Source organism: Girardinichthys multiradiatus, chromosome 9 (assembly GCF_021462225.1).
Source record: "Girardinichthys multiradiatus isolate DD_20200921_A chromosome 9, DD_fGirMul_XY1, whole genome shotgun sequence".
NCBI lineage: Eukaryota > Metazoa > Chordata > Actinopteri > Cyprinodontiformes > Goodeidae > Girardinichthys > Girardinichthys multiradiatus.
This window is the reverse complement of record NC_061802.1, coordinates 1039582-1061537: the sequence shown is the minus strand read 5'-3', so window position 1 is coordinate 1061537 and position 21956 is coordinate 1039582. Positions and strand designations below refer to the sequence as shown.

Below are 21956 nucleotides of genomic sequence, written 5' to 3'. Positions count from 1 at the left end.
GTCCGGGCACCACGATGACGCCTCCAGGTCCGGGCACCACGATGACGCCTCCAGGTCCAGGTCTATGTACCGTGATGACGCCTCCAGGTCTAGGTCGAGGCACCAAGATGACGCCTCCAAGTCCAGGTCCATGCACCACGATGGCGCCTCCATGTCCAGGCAGTGCGATGACGCCTACAGATCCAGGTCCAGGCACCACGACGATGCCTCCAGGTCCAGGTCCATGCACCGCGATGATGCCTCCTGATCCAGGTCCATGTCGAGGCACCACGATGACGCCTCCAGGTCCAAGTCTAGGCACCGTGATGACGCCTCCAGGTTTGCGTCCAGGCAACATGATGATGCCTAAAGGTCCGGGCACTGCAATGACACCTCCAGGTCCAGGTCTAGGCACCACGATGACGCCTCCAGGTCCAGGCACCACGATGACGACTCCAGGTCCAATTTCAGGCACCACGATAATGCCTCCAGGTCCAGGTCGAGGCACCACGATGACGCCTCCAAGTCCAGGTCCATGCACCATGATGACGCTTCCATGTCCAGGCACCACAATGACGCCTACAGGTCCACGTCGAGGCACCACGACGATGCCTCCAGGTCCAGGTCCGGACACTGCAATGACGCCTCCAAGTCCAGGTCGAGGCACCACGATGACGTCTCCAAGTCCAGGTCCATGCACCACGATAATGCCTCCAGGTCCAGGTCGATGCACCATGATGACGCCTCCAAGTCCAGGTCCATGCACCACGATGAAGCCTCCATGTCCAGGCACCGCGATGACGCCCACAGATCCAGGTCCAGGCACCACTACGATGCCTCCATGACCAGGTGTCCATGCACCGCGATGATGCCTCCAGGTCCAAGACTAGGCACCGTGATGACGCCTCCAGGTCCAGGTCAATGCACCGTGATGACACCTCCAGGTACAGGCACAGCAATGACGGCTCCAGGTCCGGGCACCACGATGACGCCTCCAGGTCCGGGCACCACGATGACGCATCCAGGTCCAGGTCTAGGCACGGTGATGACGCCTCCATGTCCAGGCACCACAATGACGCCTACAGGTCCACGTCGAGGCACCACGACGATGCCTCCAGGTCCAGGTCCGGACACTGCAATGACGCCTCCAAGTCCAGGTCGAGGCACCACGATGACGTCTCCAAGTCCAGGTCCATGCAACACGATGACGCCTACATGTACAGGCACCGCGATGACGCCTACAGATCCAGGTCTAGGCACCAGAATAATGCCTCAGGGTCCAAGTCTAGGCACCGTGATGACGCCTCCAGGTCCAAGTCTAGCCACCATGACGACGCCTCCAATTCCAGGTCCATGCACCACGATAATGCCTCCATGTCCAGGCACCGCGATGACGCCCACAGATCCAGGTCCAGGCACCACTACGATGCCTCCATGACCAGGTGTCCATGCACCGCGATGATGCCTCCAGGTCCATGTCCAGGCACCACGATGACGCCTCCAGGTCCAAGACTAGGCACCGTGATGACGCCTCCAGGTCCAGGTTAATGCACCGTGATGACACCTCCAAGTCCAGGTCCATGCACCACGATGAAGCCTCCATGTCCAGGCACCGCGATGACGCCCACAGATCCAGGTCCAGGCACCACTACGATGCCTCCATGACCAGGTGTCCATGCACCGCGATGATGCCTCCAGGTCCATGTCCAGGCACCACGATGACGCCTCCAGGTCCAAGACTAGGCACCGTGATGACGCCTCCAGGTCCAGGCCAATGCACCGTGATGACACCTCCAGGTCCAGGCACAGCAATGACGGCTCCAGGTCCGGGCACCACGATGACGCCTCCAGGTCCGGGCACCACGATGACGCCTCCAGGTCCAGGTCTAGGCACCGTGATGACGCCTCCAGGTCCAAGTCTAGGCACCGTGATGACGCCTCCAGGTCCAGGTCGAGGCTCCACGATGACGCCTCCAGGACCAGGTCCATGCACCGCGATGATGCCTCCAGGTCCAAGTCTAGGCACCGTGATGACGCCTCCAGGTCCAGGTCGAGGCACCACGATAACGCCTCCAGGTTGGCGTCCAGGCACCACGATGATGCCTCCAGGTCCAGTTCGAGGCACCACGATGTCGCCTCCAAGTCCAGGTCCTTGCACCATGATGACGCCTCCAAGTCCAGGTCCATGCACCACAATGACGCCCCCATGTCCAGGCACCGCGATGATGCCTCCAGGTCCAGGTTGAGGCACCACAATGACGCCTCCATGTCCAGGTCCATGCACCACGATGACGCCTCCAGGTCCGGGCACCACGATGATGCCTCCAGGTCCAAGTCTAGGCACCGTGATGACGCCTGCAGGTCCAGGTCCAAGCACCACGATGACGCCTCCAGGTCCAGGTTGAGGCAGCACGATGACACCTCCAGGTCCAGGTCCATGCACAACGGGCCCATCCACCGGACCTACCGCCGATGGGCCTACTGAGCCACAGCCGGCCGCCGCCGGGTCACCACGCCATGTTCTGGAGGAGCCCGTGGGCTCTGGGTCCTGAGCACCTTCTTGGTTTCCTCTGGGGGGTGCTCATGTCATGTCACAACTTGACATACAGACACAGCCTGACGCACAACAAGACATACAGACACAGCCTGACGCACAACAAGACACAGCCTGAGATGATGCCTGATGACTCCAAGCCTGACCACACGTCTGCATACTCCAAGCCTGACTTCCGCCAACAAGACACAGCCTGAGATGACGCCTGACGACTCCACGCCTGACCACACGTCTGAATACTGCAAGCCTGGCCACACGTCTGACGACTCCAAGCTTGACACGACTTCTGACAACTCCACGCCTGACACGACGTCTGACGACTCCCCCCCTGACGACTCCACGCCTGACACGACGACGCCTGACAACTCCCCGCCTGACGACTCCACGCCTGACACGACGTTTGAAGACTCCACGCCTGACACAACACCTGACGACTCCACGCCTGACACGACGTCTGACGACTCCACGCCTGACATGACACCTGACATGACGCCTGACGACGCCACGCCTGACACGACGTTTGAAGACTCCACGCCTGACGACTCCACACCTGACACACCACAGCGTGACACACCACAGCCTGACTCCTAGCCTGAGATGATGCCGGACACCAGATCCAGTTCCCCAGGGCTCCTACCTGGATCCAAGCCAGATGCCAGGTCCAAGTCTCCAGGATTCCTGCCTGGGTCCAAGCCCAGTCCTCCAGAGGCCCTGCCCAAGTCTCTTCGGGTCAAGTCCAGGCCTCTGCGGTTCCTGCCGGGGTCCAAGCCAGACGCCAGGCCCAAGTGTCTGCGGTTCCTGCCTGGGTCCCAGCCGGACGCAAGGCCCAAGTCTCTACGGTTCCTGCCTGGGTCCAAGCTGGATGCCAGGCCCAAGTCTCCGAGAGGCCCAAGTCTCCGAGGGACCCGCCTGGGGCCAGTCCTCCAGAGGCCCTGCCCAAGTCTCTTCGGGTCAAGTCCAGGCCTCTGCGGTTCCTGCCGGGGTCCAACCCGGACGCCAGGCCCAAGTGTCTGCGGTTCCTGCCTGGGTCCCAGCCGGACGCAAGGCCCAAGACTCTACGGTTCCTGCCAGGGTCCAAGACGGACGCCAGACCCAAGTCTCTACGGTTCCTGTCTGGGTCCTCTCCGGACGACAGGCCCAAGTCTCCGCCAACAAGACACAGCCTGAGATGACGCCTGACGACTCCAAGCCTGACCACAGGTCTGAATACTCCAAGCCTGACACGACTTCTGACAACTCCCCCCGACACGACGTCTGACGACTCCACGCCTGACAACTCCACGCCTGACGACTCCACGCCTGACACGACGTCTGAAGACTCTACGCCTGACACGACGCCTGACGACTCTACGCCTGACACGACGCCTGATGACTCCACGCCTGACACGACGCCTGACGACTCCACGCCTGACACGACGCCTGATGACTCCACGCCTGACACGACGCCTGACGACTCCACGCCTGACACGGCGACGCCTGACGACTCCACACCTGACACACCACAGCGTGACTCCCAGCCTGAGATGACGCCGGACACCAGATACAGTTCCCCAGGGGTCCTGCCTGGGTCCAAGTTGGACGCCAGGCCCAAGTCCTTCAGAGGCCCTGCCCAAGTCTCTTCAGGTCCGGTCCAGGCCTCTGCGGTTCCTGCCTGGGTCCCAGCCAAACGCCAGGCCCAAGTCTCTACGGTTCCTGCCTTGGGTACAAGCCGGACGCAAGGCCCAAGTCTCTACGGTTCCTGCCTGGGTCCAAGCCGGACGCCAGGCCCAAGTCTCTACGGTTCCTGCCTGGGTCCAAGCCGGATGCCAGGCCCAAGTCTCTACGGTTCCTGCCTAGGTCCTCCCCGGACGACAGGCCCAAGTCTCCGCCGCGGTTCAGGAAACGCTGCATACCCCCCGGACACCTCGCTTCCTCTGGCCACACCGCAGACCTCCCAACAGACTGCGCCTTCACTGCCATCTTCCAAGACGCCAGCGTTTTCGACACCGGCTTCCAAACATGCCACTTCGTGGGTTCTCCTGGTCTCTTGTGGCTTGTTTTGTTGTCCGCAGAGGCCTGGACTGGACCCAAAGAGACTTGGGCTGGGTTTTTTTTTGGGGTGGGGGGGTTCTGTGGACTCTGGTTTTTTCTCCTATTGGGTTGAGTTTTGTTTTTTGCGACTCTGTTACCTTGCCCTGGTTGGGGTTTTTTTTGGACTCTTCTCACCCAGCTTCGGATCCTGTTGGGTTGTGTTTTGAGATTGCCTTATTATTCAGGATTACCTTGTACCCATGCACCTCGCCGGCATGTGAGTGAACTCTTAAAATTAAAGAAGGAGTTTTCCACTGATGCTGTTTTCTCCATGCTTGTCTGCCTTTTGGTCCATCACACAAAACCCAATTATGACAATATTTTTAGTTGGATATATTTTTGTTGTAAAAACCGTGTTAATATGCAACTTGTTCATCTGTGAATCCAATGAAAAAAGTTGCAAAGGGATGTTCTTTTTTATATTTGATGTGCGGTACAGACCAGTGTGTGTGTAAATATTTTTGTTTTGCAGCCAGTAAGCTACCTGTTATATCAATAACAAAAATAAAGATTATAACTTTAAATGAGAGATGATTTATTTGTAAACCAAACAGGTACTATTTTTCTAACTTTATGTTGCTCAGCAGCAGGTTTGAACTGGAAACGCCTTACACCTTCAGTAAGTTTCCAGTTATCTGCCGGGATAATCACATATGGGTCTCGGTAACAATGAATATTATTAGATTAATTATAATTATTATTATTATTATTATAGTATAAAGGAATCATGAGTTGAGGCCATCGTTGCATTAGTGGGACACATTAGCGCATCAGTAATAGGTTGAACATTTGAACATATTGACTCCCAGATGGGGCCCTTATAGCATTATGGGTCCAGTCCGTAGCTCTGATTACATTCATAAATCATCTCTGCGCTGCAATGAGAGCCACAGTTTAGAGGAACTTTCTATATCAGAACAACATCTGTATGAGGCCGACCCATATGGCTGGCAAGGCCCGGTTCAGGGATGACTGTTAAATACCCGACCTGTCAGTCAGCTCCCTCTGAGAAGCTGCGGTTGAAAGAACCGCAGGGTAGTGAGAACTGGAACTGGTACCAGTGGTTCTGTTTCCCTCTGTAGCACGGAGACCAGCTCCATGCAGAGCTCCAAGATGATTGTCCTGGACAATCTAAACCAGCTGATGAGCCGTGCATCATCATGTCCCAGCAGGTCAGGAGGATCTCCAACTTCTTCCATTGGTGATGTCCTCCAGCTGAACCAAAGCTGCCATCGTTCTACAACTAGGAGCAACTTTAGCAGCTATTTATAGACATGTGTGGTTGTCTCCAGCTGGTCCACCTTAGGAACCATTAAACCTGACTTGTTAGGAGTTCATCTGCTGATCCGACACCGTTTTATTCTCAGTGAGAATGAAAGTGTCCCTTAGATGGTTCTCATGCATTTTCTGCTCCTCAGCGCTCAGACTGAGGAGCATTTCCATCTACAGGTGACAGAAACAGAGGAAGTTTCTGTTTCCATCCAACTGAGGTTGTTTCCATCATTTTCTGAGTTGTGTGACGTTATTGAGGCTGAATGTGATTCAGTTTCATCGCTCTGGTTTAAACCATAAAAGCTCAAAGTCATGAAGAAACATCAAGTTTGATGCTCCATGAATTAAACTGGATGGAGTCATATTTCAGTGGATTTAGGGGAGGTTCAGTTCTCTGTAGTTTATTATCGTTGATAGGAAAGGTTTGCCAGGATTTACGCACACTTTCACGCAACGTTTATTTTTGTACATGCCGAGTTGTGTGTAGAACATTGAGCGTAAGAACCCCCCCCTCATTAGTAAAGCTAATGGTCTGTGTGTTATCGCTGTTTTGAAGGAAACCTATATAAAATCACAGTTGAGGCATGTTTTATACAACATGCATGTTCAGCTTTTCTGTTTCATTTCTCAGGTGCCGTTCCGCGTTCAGACTCTGCAAACAAGATGATGTCATTATGGTGTGATAGTTTGGTTACCTTGACAACCAAACAAAGGTTGCTATGAAGAATCTAAAACAACCCTAAAGATGTTTCTAGTTCACTACAGAACCGTCTGATAAAGGTTCTGCAGAAAAACCGTCATACTGGCTCTGTTTTCCAGAGGGAAGCTTGGATTGATTCTAAGGAAACTGCTGAATACTGGGTCCAGGCACCAGAGCAGATAACAGCCTGAGTTACAGATTAACAGAAACTGACCTGAAGGTCCAACAGGAACACCTTAATACCTCACCAGCTCTCAGATGCAGAGCAGTTTGTTTTCCAGACTCCGAGATGAGAAGCGCGTCCGAGCTGGTGTCCTGTTTGCTGCTACTGGTTGGAGCTGTGACGGCCCAGACAGGTATGGTCCGATTCACCTGAGATTCAAGCTCTAGGTCTCCAGCAGAGACGCTGAACTTTAAGGGATGATTCATACTGCTGCATCTGTCTTCAGAAACCCAGCGGGTTTTACCTGAATTCTTAGAAAAAGTCTAAAATAGAACCGATTTTTACAACCTGACATAAGGCATAAAAACTTTGACAGTTTGACCCAGAAGGCAGCTTTCTGTTCTGTTTAGTGAGCTCATATAACAGACGAGCTGTAAATGATCCTCCTACATGTTCTGTTTATCTGCTGCAGTAATCTATCATTTATTAATATGCTGATTGCAACAAAACAATAATCCAGTAATGTAATAACTGTAAAAAGTTTTCAACATTTAGGGATTTCTAAATTAGAAACCAGCAAACAGAACAAACAGACTGAAATTTGATTTAAATATTCAGTAAGATTTAAAATTCTCTCTCTTTAATATTTTAATACTTGAACTAATAAAAATCAGCAGCAATTCCCAGACTTCCCAGTTTGTGACCCTGACAACCGGAGCTGCAGGGACTGGTGATCACTGGTCTCTACTGGTTAAAGTAATAAAGCAATTAAAAAGTTGACAGCCTCAAAAACCAGTTACTAAATTTATTTATTTATGACGACGGGTTAAAGGAGAAATTCACAGAATGCAATTAAGCCACTAACCTGAAGGGGGCGCTGCACACAGAACTAAAAGATAGATTTTTATAATCTAAGATTGTTGCTAAAAAAAAAAAAAAAGACTAAAGATGTGAAACTGGTTCTGTTCTGTTTTAAACCACACTGGTTCATCCCTGGAGATTAGGAGCTGTTTTCTGCCTGAATGATTAGAGGTCAAAGGTTAGTAGCGTAATGGACTGAAACTGAGTGAGAAGCAGCCAAAGTTCGAGGACAAAGTGGGAGAGATCTTCAGAGGGAGACCAGTTTCAGGATCATCTGTTTTTTGCTGCTGAACCTGGGATTTATTCAGCAGAACCGGTCTCAGCGACACTCAGAGATCCAATCCAGTCCTGTGTCACATGGCTTCTACTTGAAGCCACAAACTGGATCACTAACCTTAGAACCTACGGTCCACCACACAGGAACATCATGCTGCTCTTTGTGACAGAAAACTAATGAATCAGCTTATTAATGAAAAGCTCGTACTCGTACTCGTCGTCTTCCGCTTATCCGGGACCGGGTCGCGGGGGCAGCAGACTCAGCAGAGACGCCCAGACGTCCCTCTCTCCAGACACCTCCTCAAGTTCCTCCAGGGGGAGCCCAAGGCGTTCCCAGGCCAGCCGAGAGACATAGTCCCTCCAACGTGTCCTGGGCCGTCCCCTGGGTCTCCTCCCGGTGGGACGTGCCTGGAACACCTCCCAAGGAAGGCGTCCAGGAGGCATCCGGTATAGATGCCCGAGCCACCTCAACTGGCTCCTCTTGATGTGGAGGAGTAGCAGCTCTACTCCGAGCCCCTCCCGGATGGCCGAGCTCCTCACCCTATCTCTAAGGGAGTGCCCGGCCACCCTACGGAGGAAGCTCATTTCAGCCGCTTGTATCCGGGATCTCGTTCTTTCTGTCATGACCCAAAGTTCATGGCCATAGGTGAGGGTAGGAACGTAGACCGACTGGTAAATTGAGAGCTTTGCTTTTCGGCTCAGCTCTCTCTTCACCACAATGGACCGGCACAGTGCCCCCATTACTGCGGCAGCCGCACCGATCCATCTGTCGATCTCCCGCTCCATTCTTCCCTCACTCGTGAACAAGACCCCGAGATACTTAAACTCCTCCCACTTGAGGCAGAATCTCCCCTCCAACCTGAAGAAGACAAGCCACCCTTTTCCGGTCGAGTACCATGGCCTCGGACTTGGAGGATCTGATCCTCATCCCAGCCGCTTCACACTCGGCTGCGAACCGCCACAGCGCATGTTGTAGGTCTTGGCTAGAGGGGCCCAGCAGGACCACGTCATCCGCAAAAAGAAGAGACGAAATCCACTGGTCCCCAAACCAGACCCCCCCCCGGCCCTTGGCTGCGTCTAGAAATCCTGTCCATAAAAGTTATGAACAGGACCGGTGACAAAGAGCAGCCCTGCCGGAGTCCAACATGCACCGGGAACAGGTCCGACTTAGTGCTGGCAATGCGGACCAAACTCCTGCTCCGCTCGTACAGGGACCGGATGGCCCCTAATAAAGGGCCCCCGATTCCATACTCCTGGAGCACCCCCCACAGGGCATCACGAGGGACACAGTCGAATGCCTTCTCCAGGTCCACAAAACACATGTGGACCGGTTGGGCAAACTCCCATGAACCCTCGAGCACCCTGTAGAGGGTATAGAGCTGGTCCAGTGTTCCACGGCCGGGACGAAAACCACACTGCTCCTCCTGAAGCCGAGGTTCGACTATCGGTCGGACTCTCCTCTCCAATACCCTGGCGTAGGCCTTACCAGGGAGGCTGAGGAGTGTGATCCCCCTGTAGTTGGAACACACCTCTGGTCCCCCTTCTTATGTTGAAGAGACGTGTCAACCATGACAGCCCTACAACATCCAGACACTTGAGGTACTCAGGGCGGATCTCATCCAACCCCGAAGCCTTGCCACCGCGGAGCTTTTTAACCACCTCGGTGACTTCAGCCTGGGTGATGAAAGAGTCCAACCCCGAGTCCCCAGCCTCTGTTTCCACCACGGAATGCGTGATGGCAGGATTGAGGAGATCCTCGAAGTACTCCTTCCACCGTCCGATAATGTCCCCAGTCAAGGTCAGCAGCTCCCCACCCCCACTGTAAACAGTGTTGGCGAAGCACTGCTTCCCCCTCCTGAGGTGCCGGACGGTTTGCCAGAATCGCTTTGAGGCCAACAGGTAGTCCTTCTCCATGGCCTCACCGAATTCCTCCCAGGCCCGAGTTTTTGCCACTGCCGCAGCCCGGGCCGCAGCACGCTTGGCCTCACTGTACCCGTCAGCCGCCTCAGGAGTCCCACAAGCCAACCACAGCCGATAGGACTCCTTCTTCAGCTTGACAGCATCCCTTACTGCCGGTGTCCACCACCGGGTTCTGGGATTGCCGCCGCGACAGGCACCGCAGACCTTACGGCCGCAGCTATGGGCAGCAGCATCGACAATAGATGCGGAGAACATGGTCCACTCAGACTCTATGTCTCCAACATCCCCCGGGATCTGGTCGAAGCTCTCCCGGAGGTGGGAGTTGAATACATACCTGGCCGAGGGCTCCGCCAGGCGTTCCCAGCAGACCCTCACTATGCGTTTGGGCCTGCCAAGTCTGTCCGGCTTTCTCCTCCTCCAGCAGATCCAACTCACCACCAGGTGGTGATCAGTGGACAGCTCAGCCCCTCTCTTCACCCGAGTGTCCAAAACATGCGGCCGAAGGTCTGATGATACGACAACAAAGTCGATCATCGACCTCTTGCCTAGGGCGTCCTGGTGCCAAGTGGACTAATGAACACCCTTATGTTTGAACATGGTGTTCATTATGGACAATCCGTGACTAGCACAGAAGTCCAGTAACAAAACACCACTCGGATTCAGATTGGGGAGGCCATTCCTCCCGATCACGCCTCTCCAGGTGTCACTGTCGTTCCCCACGTGGGCGTTGAAGTCCCCCAGCAGAATAATGGAGTCCCCGGGAGGGGCACTATCCAGCACCCCCGACAGGGACGCCAAGAAGGCCGGGTACTCTGCACTACCACTCGGCCCGTAGGCTGAAATGATAGTCAGAGACCTCTCCCCAACCCGAAGGCGCAGGGATACGACCCTCTCATCCACTGGGGTAAACCCCAACACGAGACGGCTGAGCTGGGGGGCAACAAGCAAACCCACACCAGCTCGCCGCCTCTCCCCGTGGGCCACTCCAGAGTAGAAGAGCGTCCAACCCCTCTCAAGGAGATGGGTTCCAGAGCCCACGCTTTGCGTGGAGGCGAGCCCGACTATTTCTAGTCGATATCTCTTGACCTCCCGCACAAGCTCAGGCTCCTTCCCCCCCAGCGAGGTGACATTCCACGTCCCTAGAGCCAGCCTAAGCATCCAGGGATCGGGCTGCTGAGGTCTCCACCTTCATCTGCCACCCAATCCTCTTTGCACCGGTCCCTCACGGTTCCCCCTGCAGGTGGTGGGCCCACTAGGGGATGGCCTCGCGTCTCTCGTTCGGGCTTGGCTCGGCCTGGTCCCGCGAGGAGCAACCCGGCCACCAGGCGCTCTCCGACGAGTCCCGACCCCAGGCCTGGCTCCAGGGTGGGACCCCGGCTCCGCCGTACCGGGCGACGTCACGTGCCTCGATATTTTGTTCTTCATGAGGGATTCTTGAACCACTCTTTGTCTGACCCATCACCTAGAGCCTGTTTGCCATGGGAGACCCTACCAGGGGCATTTAGGCCCCAGACAACATAGCCTCTAGGATCATTTGAGCACTCAAACCCCTCCTCCACGTTAAGGTGGCGGTTCAAGGAGGGGTTAATGAAAAGCTTCACTGTAAAATCTGTCCGGAGGTTGAGTTCTGATGGGTTGACCATCTACAGCTTATCGCTTCGAATTGAACCCATCCTAAAGCCCTGTGTGCAGAATATCTTCACTGACCTCTGACCTTTCTGCCTTCTGCAGGTCAGCCCACCCACTATGAGCGGCTCCTGCCTCAGTGGCTGACAGGAATCATTGCCGTCTCTGGCTTCTTGCTCCTCACCTTCGTCGGCTTCCTGGTGAAAAAGTTCTGGTGTGAGGAGTCCAACGGGTCAGTCAGCACTCGTCTTCTTCACCTTTGACTCTGTAGAGCAGATACCAGAAGCTTAGCTTCCTTTTACTCATATGATCTCAGATTGTTGATATTCACCTATGTTAGACTGAAGTACTTCTCCAAGTAAAATGTGTTTTGCCTAAAATCAGCTGATTCAGTGGAAACCTGAAGTTCTGCTGACTGACCCGTTCAGCTGATAAAACAGATCATCTGTCAAACAAAAACAGGATTTCAGGTTAAAATGAGATGCTGATGACACTAAACTTTGTGTGTGTGTGTGTGTGTGTGTGTGTGCAGGAGGAACGCCAGCATGGAATCAGTGAGGGACAATGAATATGTGGAGAGCAACCCCTATGTGGGGAACCTGGACAACATCAGGTAGAGAACAGCTTGTTTAACTCAGAAAAACTTATGAGAACATGGAGAGCGTTCTTTAAACCTGCAGCTTCCGGGTCATTGAAGACCTGCTGACTCGTGTGATCTAGGCGTAATGTGAGGATGTACCTCACGTTTGTCATCTATCTGTAATCCAGATCTTTTACTAAAGAACATCAGTTTGTTAAAAACACTGAAGGTAAACTGAATAACTGCATAAATTCCAACACCTTCTGGTCAGTATTTATCAGAAACACCTTTGGCTGCACTGGATCTGTGTAGAACTGCCTCAAGCCTGAGTACCTTGAGTCCAGCCGCATATCTTTGATCGGGTTGACCTATGGGCTTTGACTAGACTACTCCAGAATATTCAGCTTGTTGTCTTTTAACTTTTCTGTGTACCGTCTGTTGCACGCTCGAGGTTGTTGTTGCTCCCCTGCAGATGGACTCAGATTGTCTTCCAGGATTCAGGGATGTTTCTGCATTTATCTTCTCCTCTAACCTTACAGGCCTCCAGGCTGTGCTGCTAAGAAGTAGCCCCACAGCATGAAGCTGCCACTGCCATGCTTTATGGTGATTAGTCCAGTCGGACCAAATATTCTTCTTCTTGAAGTCTCTCATCACACCTTTGGACTATTTGCCACTGTCCAGTGCAACTTTGACTGGTGAAGAACCTGGGTAGCAGCTGTGTATACAGTACTGTGCAAATGTTTTAGGCAGGTGTGACAAAATGCTGTAAACAAAGAATGCTTTCAAAAATGGAAGCTTAATCATTTATTCTCATTAATCAACAAAATGCAGTGAATGAACAAGAGAGAAATCTAAATCAAAACCATATTTGGTGTGACCACCCTTTGCCTTCAAAACAGCATCCATTCTTCTAGGTCCATTTGCACACAGTTTTTGAAGGAACTCGGGCTCCAAACATCTTGGAGAACTAACCACAGATCTTCTGTGGATGGAGGCTTCCTCACATCCTTATGTCTCTTCATGTCATCCCAGACACTCTGATGATGTTGAGATCAGGGCTCTGTGGGGCCAGACCATCACTTCCAGTAAGTCTTGTTCTTCTTTACGCTGAAGATAGTTCTTCATGACTTTGGCTGTATGTTTGGGTTCGCTCACTTTGCTTTCAGAAATATGAATGATGATTTTTATCACTTTACAAAATGCTTTCATTTTTTACAGCATTTTTTCACACCTGCCTAAAACTTTTGCACAGTACTGTATAAACTGTCTGAAGATGCAGAAGCCTCTGACTCCTTCAGAATGGCTGAGGGGACTTTTTGGCCTTCTTCATCAGTCTTCAGCTCTTTCTAGATTTGGGTTTCAGTCTGTCTGTTTTTACTGTTGGACCTAACTGAACTCCATAGGATGTCCACAGAGTTGAAGATCTGTTCCTGGAGTTTCTCATGTTGTAGCAGAAATCAGGTGAATCAGAGACTGAAGCTCCCATGTCTGTGACTTTAAAGGAGGTGAACATTTAAGTTACACTTTATATTTTTATTCATTAATATCAGATTTTAAAAATGTGTTTTCACTTGGACATAAATATGCCAAAACACACACCTCACAAAAACGTATTTATTTATTTTCTTGAAACACTGACGTTTGTGCAGAACTTGAGGTCCTGTTTACACGACAATAATCCATTAATAACAGGATTTCTGTTCCATATCTGTTAACACATCTACAGAAAATCTTTTCAATTACACTGTCCGTTTACGCGACAACCGTAGAGATGTGAAGATGGTCTAACCTCTGGTGCCTGCGCTCACCTCTAAGGGTATAATTGCATGTAGACATTGAAGGTTCAGAGTGGGGAGGGGCAGACCCTCTTCCTCACCGTTTTTTTTCTTTTTAAATGCACACTACAACAACACGCATCAACACCACATTTGAGCTGGCGGAGGCAGGCTAGGGGTCTTTTCACACCCCCGTTCGCTATTTCCCATCTGTGGCCGGAGGCCGGGAGAGGGAGTGGGCCCTCTAGTCGGGTCTGGGCTGGGGTTGGGGGTCAGGTCTTGGGGATTGTCTGGTGCTGGGCTGGCGTTTCGGCTCTCTCGGGATCGCTTGGCTTCCCTTGGATCTCGGCCCCTGGCTTTGGGCCCTGGTCTGCCAGTTGGGGGGTGTGCCGGGCTCCGGCAGGGGGGTCTTTGCCGGGATGTGGCCCCGCTTTGATGGAGGGGGCTGGCCGGCTGGACTGCTGGAGTGGAGTGGTTGCGGCCTGTGGGGTGGAGGGGTTGTGTGCACTTCTAGGGCGTGGGGTCACTGGCGTTTGGATCGGCTGGGCGGCGATGGTGGAGCTGAGCTGGATAGTGTTTCTCCCTGGGCGGTCGTTGCAGTGGCAGTGATGCAGTGTTTTTTGTTGCTGAGGGGGGCGTGGTGGGGTCACTGGCCCTGGGTGCCTGCCGCTGGCTGGGGACCTCTTAGTGGATGAGTTTGTCCTGTCATGGTGCGGGATCGGGGGTCCGGTTGTGGGTGCGGTGCTGGGTGGGGTCTGCCCTGTTGCGCCAGTGGGCGGGGGTGGCGTTGCGCGGGGCCCTTGCCTTGCCATTCCGGCGCGCTGTGTGGAGGGGGAGCGGGGTGCGGCGGGGGTTCTTAGAGCGGGGCTGTGTGTGGAGCTTGCGGAATGTGGGTGTGGCTTCATCGGCTTCTCGGCCACGGAGTTCACCTGTGGGGGTGTGCCCCTGTGGGGGTGGGGATTCGTGGCGTTTGGGTTCGGGGGGATGTGTTTGATATTGGTGTCCTTGTTGGGGTTGGCCCTGTGGGGAGGTTCTTGTTGGGGTTCACTGGGGGTGGGAGAATCATGGGGTTGGGATTGGAGCTCGTTTGGGGGTCGGGACTGCTGCATCCTGCGGTGGCTCCGGTTGGCGGGTTGCTTTGTACATATCCCCCTCTCCGCAGGTGGATGGGGGTGGTTGGGGACTGGGTTCAGGGCGGGGGGGCGGGAGCCGGGCCGGGGTCACCCGGGTCTGGGCAGTACCGGCGCTGTCTGCCTGCCTCTGCCCCAGGAGTGAAGGGGATCACCTCCTGGGTCTGTGGGCTCGTCACTGCGGCTCCCTGGGGCTTCTGCACTGTCGCTGCTGGGTGGTTCCCCTGGGACTCTCCACTGCTCTTCTCTGGGGGGGTTGTGGTAGTCCCGGCGGTGGTTCTCCTGGGGTTCCTGTGCTTTGGGGGGCCTTTAGATGTCTGTGACTCAGATCTCCTCAGTGTCCGTCCAGGGACCATGGGGCAGGCCTGTGGGTCCTCACGCTCGCTATTGCATATTTTTGTGGAGAAACCTTGTATACAAAAGCGCGTCCACACCCATACTCACAGGTGTTAAGCTTCAGGTGTTGACAGATACACAGATCTTCTATATTGGGCTGCACCTCTCACTAAGTACATTTTATATTCATAGGTACCGTGAACTATTTTGTAAAAAAAAAAACAGCTGCAGGTGTATAAGCAAGCAGGGTGTAATCTTGTATTCTCTTCATCCTTCTTTCTCTCCTCCACTCTTTTTTCCCCTTTTTACCCCATCTCTCTTTTTTCAAGCTTCTGTTTTCCTTTTCATTTCAGTTTTTGTGTCCGTAACAATTGAAATATTCCCAAAGAAGTTTATAATAAAGTTTCTTCTATAAATATCAAGCAGAGCTTTAAAGCATTAGCTGTGATATTCTGAGCGATACTCTGTCGGAAAGACATGGTAGAAAACAAAACACCCCCACCACGCCACTAGGAGGCAGTATGAAACTCTCAAACCTTAGAAAACGGGAGAACAGGAGCACCTTTGTGGAGAACCGTGGTTAGATTCAGCAGCAGTAGGTATTCTGCAGTTAACCATTGTTATTGTTTATCTCTTCTTCTTCTTCTGTGGTTTTAAACTGGTCGGCAGCCATTATGTTGTGTTTTCAGTCATGCTGCTCATGAGGCAGGGCTTCCCTTTCCCATCTAGATGACAACAGAGATCGGGAAAACATTACTCTTTGAAAGCTGTTCCCAAATTGGGCCGTTTATGGAAAAAAGTTTGGCTTTGTCATGGAAACAAACAGTAGAAATACAACTAAACTTCCCTGTTTTTATCAGAAAACATTGTGTAAACAGGGCCTGAGAGTCAATTTTTCTGGACTTTGTTTAATAAAGACTTTTAGCTCATGAAGAAATGACAGATAAATGTTTAGTTTCTTTTTTTAAATCTTTCTGGAAATCCTGTTTATGAAAGAAAATGAATTTGTCTGATTTCAGGAAAACCTGAGAAGATTTGTTCACAGTGTTTTATATTCATTTGGGCAAAATGTTACAATAAGCTGAGGAATCCTGTTCAGTCTTGTGTTGGAACTTTGTTTGCAGGCCGAGTACCGGCATGGAGAAAGAAAATAACTACGAGACGAGGCTGGACATCCTCAGGTAGAAACTAAAGACTGGTTTACTGTGGATGTTACAGTGACCTGCAGGAAACAGCAACTCATAAAGACTGGACCCATCTCTGACCAAATATTCAGCATCCCAAGTTCAGCTGATCCAGAAGCAGCTTTTAGCTCAGACAGACCATGTGTAAGCAACACTCTGATCAGCTGACTGGATCAGGGCTCTGGCATAAAATCTTCACTACCCTTATAAATTATGAAAGCAGAACTTCAGCATCAATGCGTAAAATCTGAGTTTATAAACTAACTATCAATTTTGTGATTGATCCAACGTAGAGGAGGAGGTCAGGAGAAATGTTGTCTGAGAGAAGGAACTTGGAGACCTAGCAGACCAAGAACAGACCCAGTGGTTGAAAGGCTCAGCAGTAAGACCGGTCTGTGGAGAATGTCAGCTTATAACAAAAAGACTGATTTAAAAAAATGTGTGATGTCGCTATCAGACAGAAATTGTAACTTCTGCTTCAGTTCTGACAGCATTGCTTTGATGTACACAGGAGTCACCATTTCCTTTTCTCTGAACAACTGTCAACAGAATACTTTATGTTAGTACATTGAGCTGTGAATGTTGTTAAAACACAACGGCAGTGAATAGAAGTAGCTCAAAATTCCACCTTTCTAAAAGTTGAAATACGGCAACCAGATGGCAGCTGCAGTCAGACACTCTGCTTCATTTAGCTCAGACACTGAGGAAGAAACCCTCTGCTGCAGCTAACTATTGTAGTCAAATATGCAGGAGGAATGTTTGAAGAGAACAGATAATGATTTGACTTATTTTAATAAAATAAAATGGCAAATTCTCTTAACTGAAAATCTTTTTGCTCTCAGTCTACACTCAGAGTTGCCTCAGTGGTCTGGCTGTTGACTCTGCTGAAGCTAACAGTTGAAGCTCTTTTCTGGTGAAAGAAAATCTATGTTCCTGGGCTTGAATTAGTGTCCACATTAACCAAATCAAAAAGATGTTTGGACCTTTTCCAGGACTAAGAAATTATTTGGGACGGTGGATTTAAATTTTACTACGGAATATGTAATTCCAAAAGTCCTGTTTTTTTTGACAACATTCAACATCCAAGAAATATTTTTTGTTTTACCTAGATAATCAATTTAGACTATTTATGTGTGCAAAAATAAAAGTAAGAAACATTAATATTTTTTTGTCAATTATGGTTTTAAAATTAGGGTTTCTGACCAAATGAAGATGAAAGTTTGTATTTGGTTTGAAGAAAATATAGGTTGCAAAAATCTCCCTCAGCTCGTCTATTGTGATGATTTGCCCTGTAAAATGACCTCCAAACATAATCGGAATTTGCTAAAAGTTTTTTTGTTTTACCCGATTCATTATTAACTGTTATTAAAGGGTAAAACACTGATATAGAATAACCTCCTGACACTGGAAGTTGGAATGAACAAAATCAGCAGAAGGACTGACTTACAGCCCATTTTTTATTAGTATTCTATAGTCAAACAACCAAGAGGAAATTAATTAGCTTGTATATATTTTTTTATCATAAGTTAGTTAAAATATACTGGTGTTACTCATAAAAAATATTTATTCTGTTTAAGCATATTGGCAGGCAAAATATTGGACGTGTCAATAAAAAACAGAAGTGAGCTTCTTACATGCAGGATGGACCTTGAATAGAGTAAGAAGTTAAAGCTTCTTTGCTTGCCTTTTTTTGTCTGTCCTGCTGATAAACCAATAACTGAAGGTGCAAAACAACCAGAAACCCCTCAGTTAAACCTATCATCAGATCAGGGCACAAACCTACAATTAATGTCATTCAGTACTGTAGAAAGTGATGCCCAACGTGGAATCATGCTGAACAAATGAAAGGCCTACATTTAGGCAAAAAGGTGAACTTTGCTGCCCTTTAACACACATTCAGGCATGTTTGATGACCTTTAGTGACCCCTTATAACTATTATTAATAACTTTAAAATGATACCAGCACATATGAAAATTCTTGCTGCACAAATGTAGCCAAATCAATTGACACCAATTTTGTTAGATTTGGTTAATGTGGCTGGTTGACCTTTTGACCTTTGAACTTTCATTTAGAACTTTAAAACAAAAACTGCACAAAACAAAAGGTTTTGCTGCACAAACCAGGAAAATTTAGCCGAATTTAGTTTCATTTGATGAAGGTTGGGGTGGGGCTGGTTGACCTTTGGTGACCTCTGGAAGCTTTCATTAATATCTTTAAAAAAAAAAGTTTTTGCTGCACAAACGTTTGACACCATCTTTGTTTAATTTGAAGAAGGTGGGGGGAGCAACTTCACTCAGCATCTGCTGCTGCGGCCGGCGTCTGATTCTTGTCCTTTTTAGGACAGTCACGAGCGTTTTTACTGATGACTCTGCCCCCTCCCCTTCTTAACTCATTAACATCCACATCTTCCTGTACACTAGTTGATGGACTGATCTGTCAGATGTTTCTGGTCATGCAGAACGACAGGAGTTACTGTTATATCTTGTGGGCACAGTGTGGCACCTTCAAGTCAAGTATGATTGCTGAAATTTTTGCTGTTTCTGTGCATTATTTTTTAATTTTTTAGCTCTAGAAATATGTCCTCTTGCACTGAGCTTAGCCACATTTCCTGCATAAATGATTTTTGGGGAAACTAAGAGTGTTCACTCTGTCCTTTTTATGTGTTACCTAAAAAAAGCCAACCATCCAGTTCACATGTTCCTGTTGGAAAGGTCTTCTTTGTCAGAATCTCATCTATTTTCTGTATACAACACCAGGAAGTTATCGTGAGCAAATGATGAAACATTTTTGCTTCAGAGAAAATCTTTTTCTATCAGAAAAATTCTAAACTTCCAAAAATCCAAATGCTGAGTTTAGGTTTTTTAAACATTTGTTCATGTCTTCTGGTTATAAAATATGATGGATATACAGGGGTTGAACAATGAAACTGAAACACCTGGTTTTAGACCACAATAATTTATTAGTATGGTGTAGGACCTCCTTTTGCGGCCAATACAGCATCAATTCATCTTGGGAATGACATATACAAGTCCTGCACAGTGGTCAGAGGGATTTTAAGCCATTCTTCTTGCAGGATAGTGGCCAGGTCACTACGTGATACTGGTGGAGGAAAACGTTTCCTGACTCGCTCCTCCAAAACACCCCAAAGTGGCTCAATAATATTTAGATCTGGTGACTGTGCAGGCCATGGGAGATGTTCAACTTCACTTTCATGTTCATCAAACCAATCTTTCACCAGTCTTGCTGTGTGTATTGGTGCATTGTCATCCTGATGCACGGCACCGCCTTCAGGATACAATGTTTGAACCATTGGATGCACATGGTCCTCAAGAATGGTTCGATAGTCCTTGGCAGTGACGCGCCCATCTAACACAAGTATTGGGCCAAGGGAATGCCATGATATGGCAGCCCAAACCATCACTGATCCACCCCCATGCTTCACTCTGGGCATGCAACAGTCTGGGTGGTACGCTTCTTTGGGTCTTCTCCACACCGTAACTCTCCCGGATGTGGGGAAAATAGTAAAGGTGGACTCATCAGAGAACAATACATGTTTCACATTGTCCACAGCCCAAGATTTGCGCTCCTTGCACCATTGAAACCAACGTTTGGCATTGGCATGAGTGACCAAAGGTTTGGCTATAGCAGCCCGGCCGTGTATATTGACCCTGTGGAGCTCCTGATGGACAGTTCTGGTGGAAACAGGAGAGCTGAGGTGCACATTTAATTCTGCCGTGATTTGGGCAGCCGTGGTTTTATGTTTTTTGGATACAATCCGGGTTAGCACCAGAACATCCCTTTCAGACAGCTTCCTCTTGCGTCCACAGTTAATCCTGTTGGATGTGGTTCGTCCTTCTTGGTGGTATGCTGACATTACCCTGGATACCGTGGCTCTTGATACATCACAAAGACTTGCTGTCTTGGTCACAGATGCGCCAGCAAGACGTGCACCAACAATTTGTCCTCTTTTGAACTCTGGTATGTCACCCATCATGTTGTGTGCATTTCAATATTTTGAGCAAAACTGTGCTCTTACCCTGCTAATTGAACCTTCACACTCTGCTCTTACTGGTGCAATGTGCAATCAATGAAGACTGGCTACCAGGCTGGTCCAATTTAGCCATGAAACCTCCCACACTAAAATGACAGGTGTTTAAGTTTCATTGTCCAACCCCTGTATTATAAAGATGGTGATGAGCATCAGACCAACAGCCACTAATAAATCAATAATAATGAAATATTTGGGTTTTTTGACACATCCAGGACTAAAGTAAAAAACATACGCTATACTTTCAGAAGTGTTTGTCTACTTTTACATGGACATTAACTTTGATGGCATCCTATTCTTAATCTTTAAGGTCAATACTTTCAGTGATAGAGTGTATCGATCATCATCTTGTATGAGAAATTGAGTGGCTGTTTCATGGTTCCTGGTGGGGGCGCCGAACCCTGAGAAAAGCTGCTTTCAGTTGCAGAACTTTGCAGTTTTCTTTAGACTACAGCAGCTGGCCACCATGTTGGCAGGTTAGAGTCAGCGAAGGCCTTTATGATGCATTAGTATGATCAGATTAATCATCATGTGTCTGAAGCTTTAAAAATAAACTGTTTCAGTGCATCCAGCAATATTAACCTTCTAAATCCAAATGCTGCAGCTTTATTCCTGACCTCTGTGTTTGTAATTCAGGAGCAGAGACGGCAGCAACATCTACGAAAGCTGCATCCCTGACAGCTCCCAGGATAAATCTACAGCCATGTGACCGTCCAGCAGCGATCCTATTGGCTCTGTACTCCTGCCTTCTGTAAATCAAAAGAAACAAAAGCATTGTGTTGAATCTTCCTGTTGTATCATGTGATTATGTGTTATTTGAGTTCTGAAGAAGAGACTAATAACTGATAGCAAAGTGAGCTCATTAGTTGAGATATTGTTCTGCTTTCCTTTTGTTTCCTGTACCAATTAATCAGTTATGTTTATAACAAGCTGCTCCCTCAACTCTCATTACTGATCAATGAACCAATGAGCTGCTGTTAATGATTGAACACAGCGAGTCCACAAGAAACAGCTTCAGGAGAGAAGACTGAGGAAATGTTTTCGTTCCTTGCAGAACACGAGGATGCTGTAGAACTTTACAATAAACAGTTCTGTCCAAATGTCCTGATCCGGTTCCTCATGTTTTACTGCGATCCCTGGTTCCCAAAGAGTTTCAGAACTGCCACCACCATAATGGCTTAAACGTCTGCAGTTGGTTGAGGAACAAACAAAAGAAGAAGCTTCAGTAATCCCTGCATGTTTGGTTAAAGAAAACACTTAATGATGCCTTCAAGTCACAATTACAAATCGGAATTTCTAACTTCCAGGTTACAAACTCAAACAGGAAGAGTTTCTCACCAGTGCTGATCCAATATGTCTGCCACTTGTTTCCAGAGAAGCGATAACTGCTACAATAAAGAGGATAATTACACTTCTGATTGTAGCTCAATAAATCAGTCACTATAGATGGAACAGTTAAAAAGCATTCTCCCCCGTCCCCA

The 21956-nt window shown here is 49.3% G+C and overlaps 1 protein-coding gene and 1 long non-coding RNA gene across 3 annotated transcripts; one reads left to right on the top strand and one right to left on the bottom strand.

The window, feature by feature from the left end:
* Window positions 1–6775: 6775 nt before the first annotated feature.
* Window positions 6776–21575, top strand: pdzk1ip1 (PDZK1 interacting protein 1). Of its 2 annotated transcripts, XM_047375029.1 has the most exons (5): window positions 6776–6931; window positions 11527–11653; window positions 11954–12034; window positions 16367–16423; window positions 21112–21575. In XM_047375029.1, the coding sequence occupies exons 1-5, from the start codon at window positions 6865–6867 to the stop codon at window positions 21182–21184; spliced, it is 405 nt and encodes a 134-aa protein (XP_047230985.1). In that variant the 5' UTR covers window positions 6776–6864; the 3' UTR covers window positions 21185–21575. The 2 variants fall into 2 exon arrangements, with proteins under 2 accessions (XP_047230985.1, XP_047230986.1); XM_047375030.1 differs by lacking the exon at window positions 16367–16423.
* On the bottom strand, window positions 21395–21940 carry LOC124873950. Its single transcript, XR_007039673.1, has 2 exons — window positions 21814–21940; window positions 21395–21661 (listed from the first exon to the last, which is right to left on the bottom strand). It is a non-coding gene; the product is annotated as an uncharacterized LOC124873950 (long non-coding RNA).
* Between the last annotated feature and the right edge of the window lie 16 nt (window positions 21941–21956).